At 36.1% G+C, this 20304-nt stretch overlaps 2 protein-coding genes across 2 annotated transcripts in view; one reads left to right on the top strand and one right to left on the bottom strand.

Moving 5' to 3' along the window:
* LOC110377436 (dystrophin, isoforms A/C/F/G/H) overlaps window positions 1-20304 on the bottom strand; it is a 407988-nt gene that overhangs the window by 202031 nt on the left and 185653 nt on the right.
* Window positions 126-2485, top strand: LOC110377440 (uncharacterized). The gene is made up of 5 exons (XM_021336340.3): window positions 126-226; window positions 978-1118; window positions 1232-1382; window positions 1885-2042; window positions 2248-2485. The coding sequence occupies exons 1-5, from the start codon at window positions 184-186 to the stop codon at window positions 2445-2447; spliced, it is 693 nt and encodes a 230-aa protein (XP_021192015.1). The 5' UTR covers window positions 126-183; the 3' UTR covers window positions 2448-2485.

The raw sequence follows: 20304 nt of genomic DNA, 5'->3' as shown, positions 1-20304 counted from the left end.
ACTTTCCTCTCCTACAACTACACCCAATTCACACACAGTAAAAATAAAATAAATCCGAAGCAAAATTACACGTATGTCGAAATCGTAAAAGAAATCAAATCGAATGAATATAAATGTGTCGCGGCGGCAGATTTATGTGTTTCTGTACGTTTGTACGGGAAATAAAATGATTGACGCAGAACCATGCTGGGGACACTGCCATACTTTATACTTGTGTTGATTTTTGGTGAGTATGCCTATTGTAATATTACTGTTAATGAATCAAAGATTACTTCTGTTTTGTCAAGTTTTAATAGTATAGACTGGTTCGATATTCAAGTACAGTGGTAATCTTATTGGGATATACTGTTTTATTTCCTCAAATGTTCTTATAAAAATACTATTTCTACTACTTCTAGATTCTATTTCTTCTTAATGAAATATCAACTTGAATTATGCTAATCAGAAGCACTCTTAGAGGTTTTAACGCGATTTAAATCAGTATCAAATAGTAAATATACTATACTAATATACTATAATATACTAATATACTACATTTGTAGTAAATTAAATTAAGAACTCATATTATTGCAACAGCTGTAAAACTCCATGAAAATGTTGATGATTTAATTAATCCAGAAACATAAGTATAATGCGATTGGCGTACACATTGATTAATTGGCGTGAGCCCATTGCCAGCCAAATTAAATTCTGAAAAAATAAATGCGGAATTTTGTATGTTTGTTTATCAATCAAGCCTTTCCGGGTAAACGGATTTGGATCTAATTTAGCAAACGGGTAGACCATGACCTGAATTGGAACATGGGGCTTTTAACTCGAAAATATTTTTCAAAGTGGATCAGTATTGTTAAAAATTGCAAGAGTGTTTTGGTTACGAAACAAAATATATAGAGATTGGTAGAATACGTGAAAAACACAAAACAATCTTAAGAAAAAAAGAAAGTATTTTATCATCGAATTCATCTCCCTTTTTATAGCGCACGTGGTGACTAGTTTCGTATTCAATGAGACGGCGGCGCTTAATAAGGTTGAGAAGAATGACTTGGCTGTGCTGACGAGGCGACAGGGAAGAGGGAAGAAATCTCAGTCTACTTCCTCCGAAAGCATTCGAGGAAGCGGTAAACTTTCAAAATATTCATTATCCTAGTTATTTTCTTCAATGGTTATAGTGTTTATGTGCCATATTATATAAAGAAAAGAAAAACATTTTAAAAAAGTTGTTTGTTGTCAGGCCGTGGTAGTGGAGGTTCGAAGAACAGTGATGATGACGAGTCACTAAAGGAAGAGTTCAGTGAGCAATCTTCCACTGACACTGATGAGAAAAAACGCACGAGGGATAAGAAGGACAGAGCGCCCAAATCTACAGTAGAACGAAAGGGATGGTACGCTCATTATTTATTCTTATAGAGAATTTCTTGCTATGTTGATCAAGCTAATTATCAGCGGCAAGGGTCGATTATAAAGTTAAATAATGATTGGCATCTCGGTGCGCGGATGCCCATCTTGTCATGATGAATCCTTCCGTGTTTCAGAAGGCACGCTAAAGTGTGCCCCTGCTTTCATTTGAATATACTTGACAGTCGTTAAGGTGGGCAAAGTTCAGAAAGTATGATAACTAGTCAAACCAAGGGGTATCAGGTTTACTATCTGTCTAGGTTGTGGAGGTCAGACAGGTGGTCCTTCCATGTAAAACGCTCATACTCAACTTCACTCGTTTAGACTTAAATCTATCCCAGGAAGTATATGTAGTTTAGGAAAAGGCTAGACAAAGATGTTGATGTTTAAAAAATTTGCTCAATACGGAAGGGATTCTAAGTTATCGGAAAGTAGTCGATGACCTCAATATGTAGTTCGTCATGGAAATTAATTGCACATTAATTAAAGGCGCAAATGGCACCGCAAGTGCACGAGGTGTGCCGAAGACATGCGCAAGAAGTGGCGCGACCCCAGCATCAAGTGGATCTGCGGAGCCTACCAGCGCGCGCGCAGGACCTTCAAGAGTCTCTGCATGATGTACTATAGGAACTGCCAGGATGGCACCAGTAAGTGGACAGCTTGGCTTTTGTTTAAAGTATACAAGGTTTATTGATCCACTAGGTATTGGCAAGGAGATCGATAAGAGGTTACATACAAAAATTGTAGATTATGAAAGAAATGAAAGATTTACGTGTATTAAAATAAGTTTGTTTCATACACAAAAGATACCACTTCTTCAGTAGCCTTCTTTCATTATCATCATGATTTCAGTGTTCACCAAGATAGCAGACCACCGGTGTGAGAACGGCTCTGGGCAGATCAGACCGTACAATCACCACTTCTTCTATGACTACAACGTGGCGCTGACCGGGGAGGGCAGTGCCGTCGCCTCTGAGACCACGGAGTCAGAACCCTCGGAGTCATCCTGGGATACCTCCAGGATCAACAAGCTGCCGCCCTTGCGATTTTAAGTGTTTCGTTTGATTGGTTGATTGAGATTAAATGTTTTGTGAATTTGTGTTTGGTTTTTGTAGCCATACTTTTGGTAAAGGGTTTGGTTCACTAAAAGTCATGTATTTATAGTTATTGGATTCAGAACAGATTTTTATGGAACTGAAAGAATACTACTTCACAATAGTGAAAAAGCAATTATGTAACTTGAAACAGTTTTCATACACTTGTGCCGTCGTGCACTTAGTAACATATGTACTCAAAACGCCATACATCAAGGTCTATTATCTTACATCAGATCATAAATCTACAAACAGTCATAATACCATTAATCGTTTCCGACTAACAATTTGTCATACAGACAGACAGACGGACAAGTGTGTGACGAGACACAGAATGAACCAACATGACACACCTCATGCGAAACCCTTAATGCATTCGACATAAAGATCATTTTCGTATAACGTAACTGCAAAGTTAACTTGGTTTTCTATGTGAGATTTGTTGGTTTAATTGCAGTTATAGTGCACCTTATCTAGATTGACATAAAAGCGATATTTGTGGTTTATGAAGATGCTGAAAAAGGTGCAAATGCATTTGTAATGGACCAATTATTATGACTGTTGCGAGTGCAGAAATGTCATCACTATTGTATTGACGTTTTTACTTTTGGGTTTGGGGGTCCAGAATAACTGAACTATACCGGCAAAATACTGCTGTAACTTGCGAAATACCTATAGCTATTTACAATGAAACTTTGCATCTCATATCTATGTTATCAGGAATCACCCCTAAAACCTTCAGCTGCATATTTCTCCCCACAATCAGTTTCACCTAACATTCTCCGGCTGCTGTCAGACTTGTGGGTATTCTGCAGCACATTGTGCGTAATGGACAATTTGCATAATGCCCGCTTTCAAACGACGGTTAGCAGAAAAACCGTAAAAAAAGCATAATAGGTGTTAAAAATGTAATCAACTTCACTATGTGCCGAGATGAGAATGTGTAAAAAAATAGAAAAAAGTGTAAAAAATACATATTCTTTTGGAGTGTATCAACTCCGCTTATTACGTTTAAATTGAACGCGTAAATAGGGTTTTTGAGAAACATTTTTGGTGTGGCTTTGTATTTTTGAGCCGCTTCAGTAACATAAACATGCTTAGTTTATAAATGTTAAAACTACAATTTTCATTGTTCAGAAGTTTATGTATTATCCTAGTAGTTCTTGTCTTATTTTTGCTGTGATATAAACGTTATCAAAGTAAAAACAAGAAAATTAGTTACTTTACAATAGGAGGCATTAGCAAAACTTCTCTTGGATTTTTTACCTAGTTTTAAATTCCAAAGGTATTTTATGCAAAAATTAAATGACAAGAATAAAATATTACAAAAACTTTTCCGCTGGCGCTACATATTTCTATTTTTACGCATCACAGGTGACAACTCTCATTTGCGGGATGCTCAGAGTAGGGTAGTCTGCACAAAAATATATTTTCACCTGATAAAACGTACAAAATGCCTTAACTTTTCAGACGCAAGGATGAAAATTGCTCGAAAAAACAATACAAGTCGGACAAGGTACTTTGTTTTTATAGTACAATGATAAGTATGAATAATGCGGTATAATGTTTTGGGTCATATTTCATAGTGAGAAGCATTTTAAAAACATTTGGCTGTTTTGAATTTTTCGTCCGTTTTTCTTTCAATTTCCCTTAAACACGGTACTTTTTAAAATTCTAAACTAGCTCTAATTTTAATAATATCTGTCAGTCTACAACATCAGTTAAACACGTTAAAGCTAATCCACCACAACTCGCAGTTAATTTAGCGGGCGTTACGGCGGGTACACACTCGCGCATGACGTCACCGGCCGTCAGCCAATCAGCGCTCCCCAGCGGCCGCATGTACTGCTCGATTGCATCGGCCAGTGTCGTGTACCCCGGCCTTAATAACCGGACCGTGTGTCATGGGAATATGGGCATTCGATTTTTTTGTGGATGACAGGTTAAAAAGGTGCTGAAATTCTTTGAGTATTCTTGGTATTATGGGTTTGTCAATAGAAGCGACGGAAATCTGATGATTTTGGATTTCAACCTCCAAACTTGTATGGATAAATCGTACTGTACCTATCGTGTACGCAAAATTGAGGATCGTATAAAATCATTCATCGCTGTTGCTCCAACTTCATTCTATTTTCATTTAGTAGCCATTTAGTAGCCTTTAGTAGGTCTTTCTTTTAAATAAGCTATATTGAATGCATTTAAATATGAGAATCACAAACTTTTTCCCTCTATTCTATCACAACAATGGCAACTAGTGTAACCTCTATAATTAAAGAAGAATCTTAAGTACTTACATTTCCAAAATCAGCCACACTAATGTCAGATTTGAATCCCAGTTTCATTCCATGCCCATTCTCAAAAGCCGGTTGAAATCCGTCATTCGTCAAGGTTCGGCTTAGCCGAGAGTAGCCGAGCGTGGCCGAGTACACCCGAGCGGCTTAATGAAGTCATGTCGGCCTCCGACTGATGACTACACGACATTGCTCTCCCGAAATCGAAACTAGGAGACTGAATTGTTGGTACATTGTGATTATGCTTATTGATTTTTCTTTCAGCTTAAATTACTTTCGAAGACTTCCATAAGTTTCATCTTTAATTGCTTCTGAAATAAGCTATCATTGGCATTTCCTATAAGTGGCGCCAAGTATTTTATGTACTCGTATAAATATGTAATTATGTGTATCTATCTACCTGCCTAGGCAGCTGTCGCAACTACCTTATATTCTATCCAATTTAAAGTAACAAAATAATTTTATTTATAGTAATGGTTGTCTAGACAGAAATACAGACGTTGTTAATCAGTACAAAAATAAATTGCTCATTAAAATAATAAGATTTACCTCAGAAAATAAATTTTCGCCACATATTTAACATGGTGTGTTTTGCATTTCACTTGGCGCTTCCAGACATTTTGTATAATCATGTCATATTTCCCGTATGAAAATTAAATTCCATATTTTACGCATTAATAAGGCTTTTTAATTAAGGTCACTTACATGCATGTTAATTTTCTGGATAAACCGCCATTTAAATTGGTGACTTACCTGCAACAAAAACAAGGCATATTATTATGAATACTGAAAATTGAAAAGTGAAATGAAGTGTGGAAAACAACATGGGTTAATCAAGATGACTTCGTGAATTACAATCATTAGTAAATATTTACCAGGTTTAAAAACACATTGCTGAATTGCTTTATTTTTTGTTTAAGTTTTTTTGCTAGATTCCATTTCTTTTGGTAAGTCATTTTGAATAATCGCCAACTAGATGTGACAGCAGTAGCCATAGGTAAAGGTACGTTTACTTTTAAGTTCATCATAGCCTATCTTGGAAAACCAGCGTAGTAAGGTATTTTTTTACGTTACTTTTATTAATTTCTGTATCGAAAACAGGTAATATACAAGCAGTGTAACAAAAAACACCCTGAATATTCAAAAAACAACCATAAAACTCCACCTTCAATTACAACATAATGTATCAAAAATATTAGCGTTCCCAATAACGCAGTAACAGCTACCAAAGCAACAACATACACCGTGATAATAGCTGTTCCGAAAGACATTAGGACATTTGTTGGACTTGACATACGGGGTGCGTGTACATGGATGTGGTTACTCGGGTGCGTGGTGCGTTTGTCAGTGCTAGGCCGGTAATGTATGGTGTATGTTTGTTTTACTTCGATTGGGTCGTTTGTGGAAATGGTAGTGCTTAAGATTGTGATAGTGTATGTATATGCTGTGAGTGAACCTAATAATAAATAAATAGTGATTTAAGTATGTGTAGAAAAAATGGAGTCAGAATCAAAGCCTTATGTGATATTGAGTGTTAGAATTAGTTCTGTTTCTAGAGCTCAATTACTATTATAAAAGGAAAAAGGCATAGGTACCAATAAAATCGGTTTTGTATATTTGTGTTTCCTCACTTGAAACACGAGCGACGGTGTAAATTCTGTTTGAAGCCATTATATTAATGTGGATCCCGGGACCTCCGCTTTATTTTGTGGACCTTACTTTGTAAATTTTTTGCGTGGCCACCCCTATTCCTCAAGTTGACGGCTTCAAGGTGTTGTATACAGGGGGAATTATTATGTGTTATTTGTTTTAGGGCCTTACAGGGGGTTTTTATAACACCCTTTTTTGTATCGTCAGTTTAACATAGGTTTTCATGGGTTAGAGATTTACTAAAATATATGATTATCATGTCACAGTTTACCAAGGGGGTGCCCGGATAATTGGGTTGTGGAAGTCAGATAGGCAGTCGCTCCAGATAAAACATAGGTTTTCAGATACATCAAGTTAGACTGGACCCCAACACAGTTGGAGAAAGGTTACGCAAATTATGATATCATGTAAAACACATTTCATAGATCTTGTAATACCTAACTATGTATACTGTAAATGTAGAAGTTACGGACGTGGACTTAATAAAAGAATATGAACGATTACAATAATCCAGTTAGCTGTAATAAACAAGACAGTTTTCAGTCAACTGGGTGGATTTAGTTGTGGATCATGATTCCCGAGACGGATCGTGTCTGACCCAACTTTAATCCGGGCCCACTTCAGCTGTAGCCCAAGTTACGAGAATATAGCGGGCGTACGTAGCTGTCTAAATAGAATTGAATGAATATTTTATGTGAAGCTTGGCAGATTTTGCAAGACTAAATATTAAAATGGCTGTAGATTTTTATATTTGCTTTTGTAATAGTTCAAAAATTCAGTTGATATTTTCAGATACATATAAATACATAGGTAATTGATGCAAATTGCATAGGGTTCGGCGGACTGTTGAACTCCATTAAATTTTTTGCAACACTGTTCAACAAGTTATTTTTTTGGAACCTACTTCTGTAACTATAGTTTTAAATTCAAAATGTTGTCCCATCTGTACATGTATTAAAACAAATCGCTGCTCGCCTCCAACACGCGTCGTTTTTCATCTCGGCGGCAGGATATCTCATAAATATTGTATGCGTACGGGCGGGGGCAGTTTTTTCGTTTAATAGATTGTCGGCACACAACGGACTGACGTATGCTAATACGACGCTATGACGCGACATAACAACGCTCAAATTAATCATATTGTATGAATGTTTGTGCGGTTATTCCATTCTATACCTACTACGCAATTCTATGGGCAGAAAGGGAAATTGATGACAGACGGGTTATGGAAATTTTGACGCGAATTTCAGCGAAAATGCGGCTGCTACTTTGAAAAGGGTTTAAAAACAGTGTATTTTCTCTTTTTGCTGTTGTCATGTGGTAATAAAACCCTTATCATGAACGCTTAATGAACGTTTACCATTTTACAATGACTACAGATTAGCATTACTTAGATCTGACAATACTTCTACGCAATTTATGAGGTTTTAAGTAAGCTATATATGAAAAAAAATCCTAGTCAAAAATAATTAAAACCTCCCTATATCTGTTAAAACAGGGTAGATGCGTTGCCCCGGCTGGCTTCTCTCATAAATATTAGATGGTCGGCCGGACTAGTTTCTGCCTCTAAATAGGTTACACGGATAGACAGGCGACAGTTACCTTATGATTTTACATTCACGTGCAAAATGGATTTTGGTTTACGAAATCTAAAATCGAAGGAAACATTTGATAGTGGTTACAAATTATTGGTCCAATTAATTGACCATAATTTTATCTAATGATCAAGTTACAAAAGGTGGCCTGGAATTTTTGTTAACTTTTGGGAGTTAACATGACAAAAAGTCATGAAAAACAGTGATTCAATCACTTTTGTTTAACAATTTTTGCAGCAATTTATTTAAAGCGTGGGATTATTTTTTCTACGCTCACTACAATAAAATATAACCTTTCTCGAAAAACACCGACGATATTTCGATTAAGCCAACAATATCTCACTACAGATACCGAGTAACAATATCAAATACAATATAAGAGAAATAAATAAAAACAACAAAGAAAAATAACTCGTAGCTGCTCATTCGAAATAATATCGTTTATCGGTTTAGCTGCGAAAACTACGATGAATCAGAAAGAATTACATAACGATTTATTTTAACGTTACTTTTATTGTTATTTATTACAAGTGTTGGTAAGGCTTAAACACAGACTAAGAACGGAGAGACTTTTCAAAAATAATCTAGTATAACTTTCTAGAAATGATAATTTTCAGCTCAAAAAAATCTCAAAGTCTGCATTCCTTTACTATCACCAAAATTACAAAGTCTTCTTTGTTTATCAAGAGTAATTTCTCAATAATTTTCCACGTCATTGGAAAGCATACAATCAATTCATTAGCACCATACAGACTAGAGCTCCATCCGTAGTTCGTGCCATCTGTCCTAGTTGTTTCAACTTGCTCTCACAGGTTTTATTCACAACCCCTGCAGTTGTCACAAGTTGTTGTTCAATACTGTTGTTTAGAAGGCTCGGTTTTTGTACTCATTGGAAAGAAAATGAGGTTAACATAGAAAAAGCATGTAAATTTTTGTATTTTTTTCGTTATCTCTGCAAAACAATAGGTATTTTATGACACTGAATGTACAATATCGGCCTTGAATATTATGTACTTTCAGTTTCGAATATCTACAAGTTGTTGAAGAATCTTTTTACCCATCTCAAAAAGGATAAGTACTAACTAAATCATTACTGCTCACTTTAGTAGACACGACTGGAAGGAAACCGGCCCTAAGTACTACTTATTATTCCGTCCAAGTTTAAGAAATAAAAGGGCTAGTGGATTACTTCATAAGTATGGTCATACGCCATCAAAATGTTTATGGGTACCATGAAACCGTTGGCGACACTCCTACAATGGAATAAGGCTACAACTCTTCGTGTAACCTAATTTCTATAAATAGTATTCGTCGCTTTACATTTGGGAATCGGTCCAAAAGTTACTGCAATTTATGTAAGTTTGAGCTCATAAATTGTAATGCCGTTACACGGATACCTGGTTACCAAAACGCACAATCAATTTGTTCCCACATTTTGGCTTGGAAGATTCTAGAACAAAATACATCTACGGACTAACTACGTATTAATCGCAAACCAAACACCCTTGAATATCTGAGTAACATTGAACTTTTCCATTATGCTAATGCAAAGTTACCGACACCGCCTAGTTAAGGATGGGGCTGGAATTCGATTCCCAGTAGTGGCCTTATTTACAGATAGATGGGGTTCGATCTCGGAACAAATCTAATAAGTGCCGGTGTCGCTCGGGAAACTGATTTTACCGCACTTTATTTACTTTTGAGAGCTTTTATTGGCGTTCGCAGGGTGAGCAGACGTGAACCTATATTGTGTTAGCGGGTGACAAATGAAGCAATATACTTTACAGTGGAATAGTTAAACCTATCGCTATGTTACGAAAGAACTATATCTAGTGTAAAGGATTGTCATACAATTTTATTGCTGAACCGATATAGATTTTGGTAAAAAGAGATAGTCTCGAGTCTAGAGACTGAGCAAGGACATAGTTCTCCCATTGAAACCGAGAGGAACAGTTAGTCCATTATAAGTTTTAGGTCACGTTAGCCAAGCGGTATAAATAACTTCATATCTTCCAGGGCACGAAATTGATCTTACTTGAACTTCAAACCAGACAAACAACGAATTCACGTAAAGGTCAATATCAAGTAGGACGTTTTTCATTTAATCTCCTGCTGACTAACAAGCTATTTTCCTTTCTACGCAACTTCAACAACACAGTCTAGTATGTGACCCTTATATTACCCTTAGACGACTTGTCATAAAAGAGAATGCCGCTATCTTTAATTTACGACTTCCTTACAAAAAAGGTTGACTGCCCAGAGAATTTAACGACAGTTTACACCAATATAGAAAAAATAAGGTCAAGAGACTATTTCACCATCACCTACCTAACAATTTTGGACAACCCTGTAGGTACTACAGTAAATAGCATAGTGCAGCTTAAGTAATGATTACCTTTTTTTAACGACGTCAAAAATCATCAAATGACCCCTCCCGCTGTGGGTTAGCAGCGGTGAGGGAGTGTCAGACTCTTACTGACTAAAAACCGTCGTGTTCCGTCGTAGGCCTTTTATGTACCAGGGCCGCGGTATCTCTTTCGAACAATCCCGCAGGAGCAATGATTACCTTACCCAGACATGTGTAGATAGATCGATGGACCTGTATAATTAGAATGTAATTTAATAGATTGCACTTAGAAGTGCTGTAGTGCTGATAAATTGACAGTATCCAGTGAATCCATGGTTTAACTTAAACACAAGCATCAGAGACACGACTGCAAAGAGGGATTTCGCGAAATGACAAACATTATTTTAATCAGTCGGTACAAAAATGTTCAATATCGCGGCGCGGCCTCTTTGACAAGGCGCACGCATAGCTGGGGTTTGTTTATGTTGATGGGTTAAGTTAGAAGCCGTAGCGAGTAACTGTATACTTAAGTGAATGATAAAAATGTGAAGAAGGTAATGAAGATGAAATTATCATACTTAAAATAGGAATTAAAATCGAATTGATTGTAAATGTTGCCTCGAGATTTAAAATAGAAATAACCTTACGCGATAGCAACAATAAGTAACATTTAATAACATAACAGTATTCTATGAACCATTACTAGTTTCACTATTTTACTGTAACTACACCTAACTCTACTCTGTGCAATAGCACAGTGGTAAGTATATAAAATCATTAATCCTTTAATAAATCGCTCTCCTCTCCTAACATGGCACCGCAAACCGCTACACGTTTACGCGTTTAAACCGCTTTTACATCTGAGTTATTTTTTAATAAATACCCCCTCCTCCCCCCTCCGCCGAGCCGCCTTAATCATTGGCAATATTAAAAAAACTGCTTACACAGCGATGTATTATTACAACGAACACTTATGTAAAATGTGTAATATTAAAAATAAAAATAATATTTACCTACGTAACCCATCAGTTAGATGTAAATAGTTGACTGAAATCTCTACCGAATGTCGAGATTATAATATCCAACAGACTTGAATATTCAGTAAAATATAAAAAGTATTTCGGTCCACTCGCGGCGGAAATATAATGCAATTCTTATCCTTTACATCAAAGCTTCGCAAAAACGTCCTCCGGGGATTAAAGTAAGTAAGATGTCTTGCATACCCGCGGACTACTTTAGGGAAACGAGTACCTTTTCAACAACCTTCAGATATCTGGCGGATGTATTTGTATGTACTTTTTTGAAAAAAAAAAAATTGAAAGGTACAGCTGTGTATGAAGTTGCAATTATTTTTTCTCTTTGATTTATTTTGGGGCACAGATAAGACACTCAACTGTTTGTTATTACTACAACAAAGAAGATACTTTTGGCATTAATTAAAATTGTGTTTCATCATCACGTTGAAAACACCAGAATTTCCCGTATTTTATATTTAAAGTTTAATAAAAGCGTGTCATAATATAACATGTGTGGGTTCAGCTCGCTCATATAATATCAGACGCGGTACAAAACGGTGTCATTTTGATACTTTATTTAATAAAGCCTAGCTTGTGACGCTAACGTCATATTACATTAAAGCTTATATCTAGACTAGAAGCCGAGGAAGCTATTGATACAAACATAGATACGACTTCTTGAGATCTATGCAACAATTCAGTTGGTACTGTATTTGTATTCGAGAAACATGGAATAGATTCATTTAATATGGCATTTCTTTTTTGAGAGAATATGTTTTAAAAAGTAACTTAAACCCAAACAAAAGCCAGCCTTTTCCTAGCTATGTTAAAGGCAAGTCAGCCTAAGCATTCTTGTCTTGTATTAAAACATTCTAGAATATTCCAAACGAATTCCACCAATACCTACGAGTATAGTGACACATAACAATAAACAGCATCTCCAGAACGCTCTTCAATAAAATTCAGTTGGCAATTTATTCCCATAACAATACCAATTTCCAGCCCCTTATCCCAGCATCCTTCTCATTTTTAAAGCCTTACACAATTTGGAAAACACTTTCGCGAACTATCCGTGCGATGTAACATTCTATCACCTTATAATAGAGGGATTCCGGGAATCACTTCAGTTAGGAAGCAAATTGCTATAGCTCCACTATGAAGCTGGTGACTGGGTGACTCTTTATAGGGAAATTGTCAGCTAGTTCTAAGGCTATGTGGCGAGATTGAAGTGTTATGTGTGCCAGTGTACGTAAAATCGATTGCTTTGAGCAAATTCACGTTTAGATTGGCGATTGACTTGCAGGGAAGCTGAATGTGTTCAAAATATTTTAGGCCACATTTAAATGCAAATATTTTCATACAAAATATTGAGCAGACATTTTGAATCCATTACTGCCTACCCCACAAGTCCTCAGCCAGCGCGTCTGTGTCGTGGAGAATGAACACATCAGCGGGGGGTGTCAATCGCGCGGAAACATCCGTCGATCGCATTGTAAACACGGCACTCAACTTAAAAATATTCAATAATCCACAAATCCCTGGATGCAAAGGCATCGCGTCATTTAGCAGCATCCACCGCGATCCCTTCCCTCCCCCTCCCCGCCCCGGTCCCCCCGGACTCGCTGCTAAGCCCGTATTTGCATTTATGAATAATGTCCCTCAAACTCACGTATCTGTTGATTTTTTTAAGATACACATTTCTTGGTTTGTATTTTTGTAGCAATTCTGCGAGAACTGGATGTTGATGTTATGTTTTCATGAGTCTTTTATGATCGTTTCGGTTTTTTCAATGTTCTATTCCATCTGGTAAAAAAAAAACATTTGTCTAGCAGCAACATCGATACAATATGACAATCATTATCCTCATGGGACACCAACTATCTCAATGTTCTTTCTGACTACCTTAAAACTGCAAAAACAATATTTCCTCCTAGCAACATTAGCCAGGTTCAATAAAACAAATGTAGCCAGTAAAGCATGAGGCAGCGTCGAAGATAGCGCGGAGTCTGTCTACAAAGCGACGCGCGGAACGCTCGCGATTCGTCGCCTTTTGTCTTGCGAGCTTTGTCACCCGCGATTCGTCGCTAGTTGCCACTTGTGAGCTTTTAGGGATGGGAACACTTTCGGAACAGCTGTAATGTTACTTGACGTTAAATTTTTTTATTATGTCTTCAGCTCAGTCCCTTTTAAAATAGGATGATCTTAACATGATGCATCATGTGTTGGATGATCAAAATTGTTAAAGATCTGTATGAAATCGTAAAAGTTAGAAAAAGTGTTATCTTTTACTTTTTGGGTGTTTATTTAATGTGCATGCTTTGCATATGTGTAATTAGTTTACCTACTTAGGTACTAGTTTTAATATTAGTTGGACTGGAATGTAAAGATTGGGATCTCAACCAAAAGTTAAGTTTAACATAAATTGAGTTAAAGTAAAAACGAAAAAAAAAAAATGATTTGATTACTTACTCCTAAAACTTTAATTTGTACCCTCTTATTAAATAAAGTAAAATTAAGCCTTCACCGCCCACAACGTGCCAACCTTACGAATCTTTTGACGACGAACAAGAGACATTGCCATTTTATATCCCCGTATATCTTCGTATAGCTTATCTGCAGCTGCAGTCTTTGTTCGGAACTGTCACAAGTGTGATTGTAAGTTCAGCGCGATCTGTAGATCCTGTGTGTCGGCGCCATCTTGTTCTAAACCCTGTGCCACACCACCGAGCCTGTGTTTCTTGCCACTTCTGCTTTGTGAAGGAGGTACAACTTTAACTGTAGTTACGAGTAGAGTTTAGATGTTATCTTACCAAGATGTAGCATTGTCTTCTAAACTGAAGTTTCAAGACGCTTTGATATTTATCTCATTAAAGTTAACGTCCTCACCAATTCTTGTGTTTATCATTTTTTCTTATTAATGCTGACAAAAGTTGTTCCATTTCCTTGAAGTAACATTTTTTCAGCGAATCCAGCATTGACAAAAAGATCGTATCTCCCGCTGTATACTTTCAAAATGAAAAACATCTTCAGTTGTAAGTCACAAAGGCTTCGTGTCAAGGTCACTATTTAAAAGTACCCGTGAACGTACAAGAGCGCCCTTTGTGTAGAGTGTCATTCAAAGAGCGGCCATTTTGCTAACCACAAGCCGAAATGCTTTGCCAATCAACCTTCAACCCTATCACCAGGGCACAAGGGTTGTTTAGGGGTTAATGAAACGTAAAACCAAGGTGGTTTTGGTCACTTTGAAAGTAGGTGAGTACGAGTAAGGGATTAAGTCTTGAATTTTTTGTGTGTTACTATGTTTGTGACAAACTAAGCCAGTTTGATTTCTTATTTAAGTTACGATTGTTTCTAAAATAGGTATAATTTTTAAGACATCATTTTTAGATAACAACGATTCTTGACAACGTACCTAAATTCACTTAACCTCCAAACAAAACTTTTAATTAATTCATCATAATCACCGGCGCTGAAACATAAACAAAACTAGTAGATAAACCCGAAAGTAACCTTCGGGCATTTCCGTGAAACTTCGTAAACGTCACATCACAAACGTTACGACATTGCCACAATAAAAATTAACTGATATAAATTCGAAGGGGGCCTAAAAAAATTGGAGGTGAATTTAGGAAAGGGTTAAAACCCAAGTTGGGTCATTACAAAGGGCGGATTAGGCTTATTCTCTTTAAATTGGTAAGGGTTGGGACACACGGCGTATTAGCGATGGTAAATAAATACGGTCGCGGTTACAGGGTTAACTTGACGGGCTATTGCCTATTGTTATTTGAGATTACGCTCATGTTTACAATGTTTCGTTTGTTGAGGGACGGATCTCGTTACGGAATAATTAAGTGGACATTTGTAATGCATTTGCAAACATTTCATTACCATGTTTATCGTGGTCATAAATAAATTAATAAAATATTAAGCAACCTCATAGTATTCAAAGAGCTTACGGAATTATTAGAACATCTTTCTCTTTTGTCGTCTGAAAGGCAGGTGCAGTGTGAAGTTATCGCTCACTCAGAACGTAAGTGACAAAGGATCGCAGCTACACAGAATCTGCCGTAATATAATACATATTGCACTCTCACTAGTAGTTTTATATCAAAAGTGTAATAAATTCGTTATGATTTCGTACTGAACACGCCTTCAAAGAGAACATTGTGTGATAAAGCGTTGGACGTGTAATTATAAGCGGACCGAACGCCTGCTCATTTTATTGTAGCAACTACACACGGGCGCTTGTTGCTAGTTCGCGTTTCGAGTTGGTAAAAACTGTATTACATGTTCCATAATAACTTGATAATAAAAGCAAAACCGACTTATCTTACTTATGGTTTATTTAAGTAGTTAATATTTTTCATGACTAAAGTTTTATAACTATGCTAGAAAGATTAATTGCTACCAAAAATACAATAACAATGAAAGCAACCATTTTTATGGAGTACAAAATATGTTTAAAACGACCACAAACTGTAAAACTAAGCACTAAAATGTAATTTAATTAATATTATAATAAGTTCCGAATAGTGTTGTAACTACACGGGTAATTGCGGGATTTTAGCGTGAACACAATAGGATAAAGGGATTTAGAGTTTGACAGAGAACATTTAATTCCCATTTATGTTTGTTATAGGCAGTAGCCACACAATACAACCAGACTTTATTGGTTTTAGATACAAAAGCTAGTACGTAAAGGACAATGGGCACAAATATATGGGACCTGGTATACCCCACCTATAGGAATGTCATATATATCATTGGATAGGTCTTTTTATGTAGAACAATATTTACTATGACAGCTTTGTTGAAATGTTTGTCCGTTCTGAGATATAGATCAAAAACTGTGCAAAAGTTAGAACTAAGTAATCTATTGATAACTCAAGTCTTTAAAGGATAATCTAAGTACTACTAAGTGTAAGTCTTGTAAGTGCAACCTGCTGTGCCCGTTAGGGTCCATAATTGTTACTATTATGTATCATTTCAACCTTTTATTGTATCAACTGGATTTTGGGTTAAAAAGAAGGTTGGTGGTTAAAAAGACCTATCCAACGATATATATGACTTTGCTATTGGTGCGGTTTCTCATTACGCCCAATATCCAGTTGGTAAGGTAAAAAGTTGAAATGTTAAATAACAATAACAGTTATGGACCCTAACGGGCACAACAGGTAGTACTTACAAGACATACACTTAGTAGTACTTAGATTTTCCTTTAAAAACTTGAGTTATGAATGGATTACTTGGTTCTAACTTTTGCACAGTTTTTGATCTATATCTCAGAACGGACAAACATTTCAGCAAAGCTGTCATAGTAAATGTTGTTCTACATAAAAAGGCCTATCCAATGATATATATGACATTGCTATTGGTGGGGTATACCAATCTGCCCATTGTCCTTTGTTTATTGAATGAAATAAATCATTATACTACTGGCATTATTAATTAACTGTTTTTGTAACTTCAATTTTCAAATGTTAATATATTCACTCTGTTCAATGAACGAGCATACAGGGCTTCAAAAAAACATACTAACCCCAAAAAATATCCGTGCGATATGTTTTTAGAAAAAAAGGGAATTACATGATATTTTCTGGCACAAAAGTTGAAAATAAGGCTTCGTATGTGGATTAATGAATAACAAAGGCAGTCGACACCAACGGATCAAAAACACAAATATGAAACATGGAACGGCGGCATTTAGAAAACGGAATATTTGAGCGTCCCCAACGAGATGTCATGCCGGAATTAAAGTCCCGGAAAATCGGGACACGTGGGCCGGGACTGGAGTCGTTACACATCACTAGTTCCAACCTTTTACTTTAATATTCATATTATTACGGCGAGGGCAATGAAAATTTAACGCGGAGAAGTAATTATGAAGCCGAATGGAGCGAGGGGTTTGCTGTCCGACCTATTTTAGTGTGTATGTCTGTTACACTGCCTGTTTATAATTAGAATCAATGATGCACGTACTTAGTATAAAATAATCTCTCTTATACATATATCTGATGATCGGGAATTCTGTAGAATAAAGTTTGTTTAAATCATAAATTCTTGGACCTTCGGTTCGCCAAAATAAACACAATTCTTTTACCCAAGTATCCCATAAAACTAAGCATAATGTGCAAAATATTAAATAACTAAATGCCTGAAATATTTCAGGTTTCATAACGGCAAAATGGGTTTTGTATACAGCCAGTTATGGATATCAGAGACCCTATTATCCTATAATAGCTGCGATCAGTTACACCGTAAATACCTCTATAATTCAGAAATATTAGACTCGTAACAAAAAAGCGCCTGAAAAAATTGTTACTGCAGTAACAACATAAAGTCGTTGCTATGGGGAAATTATCAGGCGCTTGTGAACAGTTGTTCTCGAGTAAGTACATTTTTTATTGAATTACGTATATCGGGATACTCTTTATCGCTGTAGAATGAGGATAAGTAACAATTATTGATGAACCTCTTTTATGTATATTTGAGTGAATACCAATTTCTCGGTAGCGGCATTATTATTTGCATCTACCGATTAACTAAAATACCAACTTCGGCACTTGAAATTAATTAAAATCTATGTAGAATCATCTTTTCAAGCCTACTCCTCAGTCTTGTTTTTTTCGCGTGAATGGTCTTTCAGTTAAGTTTAAATTAATTTATCTTTCACCTAAACATAAAATTACCATCAATTACTTTTGGAAGCTTTTAACTTTTCTATACGAGCATCTCATTTGCTCATTAAAACGGCATCTGAATTCTTTATGAAATCAGAGGATAAACTACTAGTTGTATACCGTGACGTAGAGCCAGCATTACCGATACGCGACAAAGGCAGACCCTAATGCGATTTGCTACTAACTTTCAGTCTGGAAGCGCCTCAAAGCAGAATTAAAAAGCTGAAATGCTGCCACCACCTTTTACATTTGAGAACATTTTCACTCACTTTATTTTATTATAGCATTTGCGATTGTACTTGTGGACTGTCTCAGTTTCACGGTGGTCGTGAATTTTGATTCATTTAGCGCAATTGGTTTTAATAATATCTGCTACATAGCTAACTTTAAACTTGACAACACGTGATGCGAAAATAATATAAACAAACGAAACGTTATAAATGCTCGTATAAATGATTGAAAATAGAATAAGTGCTCTCTACTTTAGATACTGGCAGTATCTAGCAACTTATTTTGAAATTTCCATTTTATATTCACGAAAACAGATCACTGTTGAAGTTTAAACCTACAATACAATTACGTTTAACATACAAATCAGAGATATTCGCTCATATTCGTTTGAAGACCAACATATTGATGATGTCGTCCGTTTCAAAATGGCGGCTGTGCATTAATTTTATTTATTCGCTCAGATAAGGCGGACACTGGTAAATAATGGCCGCTGATACCAACTCACATTCGCTGAAAGCTTAATAAAAATTACTTTATGGACTACAGTTATTTAAACTCTTTTTTACCATTTACTTTTTCAGGTAATTTGGGGTCCATTTGGGAACAATGACACCCACGCTCGGAGGGTATTTTAGCCTTTTCTGTAGCTTCAGAGTCTATTTGCAAGGGTCCGTAAGGACAAAAAGCGTTAATAACTGAAAATTCAGTGAGCTAACAAAAGATTTCTGTGAGAATGAACTTGTTCGTTAAGATATTACTTTGTGTTTTCTTTAATTAATTTTATATATAGCTCTTATTATAGAAAACTCGAAACATGGCAAATTATTAGATACAAGAGATTTCTCGTCGTTCGTTTTCTTCCTCATAGGTCTAATGGCACTTAAATAAAATACGATTTTTGAAAGGATTTTCACACACACTCTCACTAAAATGTAAACCACAAAACTTCAACATACACCATGTATTGCGCCTCACAATACAGACCCAGAAACAGCAGTAGTACATGAAATCAGTGCGGAATTCCACAGCCTAGTAATGATATCCAGGTTCATTAAAATTCCCGGTTGAAAGCCATTCCCGGTTGAAAGCCAGCCGGGTATGGTGTCGCCTCCACGTATACTAGCGAAGCCTGCGGGTATGCTTATGAGCTTTTAAGGGATAGTGCGCAGTTACTGTTTGGTACAAAGTGAGTGGCGGTTTGTTTAAACGCTGTTTTGTGGTAGTGTTTGAGTGTGCTGTCAAAATTGAGTTTTTTTGGACGGTAATGATGACTGTTTTTGCTTTTGAATAATTTGGTTCGTCATATATTCAGGTGTTCAGTTAATAGTACTAGAGATATATTCAAAACAATGACAATAGGTACTACTATCTCCCACATAAGACTACCAACTACAGTCTACCTAGTCAGACCAAGGAGCAGTCCAGACTAACTCCGATTGTATTTACAACGTTTGATTACATGAATTCGTAATAACGCTAATACAATAACATTTATCTTAATCTCTTGAATATTAATAACTCGCCCAATTTCATTCATAACTTGTGCTAACTATTGTTGAATGTTCACCAAGTCTGCCAAGGTATTTAGTATTAAGGTTCAAGACCCACTTTAGATATGGGTACCTACTACTTGAAGTAGATACCTGAAGGCACTTAAGTATTCAAAGATTTCATAATTCTGCTCTATTACATAACTGGGCCTAACTTATTGCCCTAAATCAAAAAGTCAAAGATCAAAGTATGAAATCACTGAACAGACTTGATCATATCAATTTAGTTAAAAAAAATAAAAGAAAGGAAGACATGGAATTACAAGAGTTATTCCCAATTTGTCATTAGTACCGATTGGTCACCAACTATTTTTTCCATACAACAAGTCCCAATTGGTCATTCGAGCAAAATAAATAATTTAATATTTAAATTTTGAGTTCCGATTCGTCACCCGCATAAAATTTCACGTAATAAAAGTGTTAGAAGAAATTTTAAATGAAAAACTTCGATGTAG

Source organism: Helicoverpa armigera, chromosome 23, assembly GCF_030705265.1.
Source record: "Helicoverpa armigera isolate CAAS_96S chromosome 23, ASM3070526v1, whole genome shotgun sequence".
Classification (NCBI taxonomy): Eukaryota; Metazoa; Arthropoda; class Insecta; order Lepidoptera; family Noctuidae; genus Helicoverpa; species Helicoverpa armigera.
The sequence above is the reverse complement of the archived record's forward strand: the minus strand, read 5'-3'. Positions and strand labels throughout refer to the sequence as shown.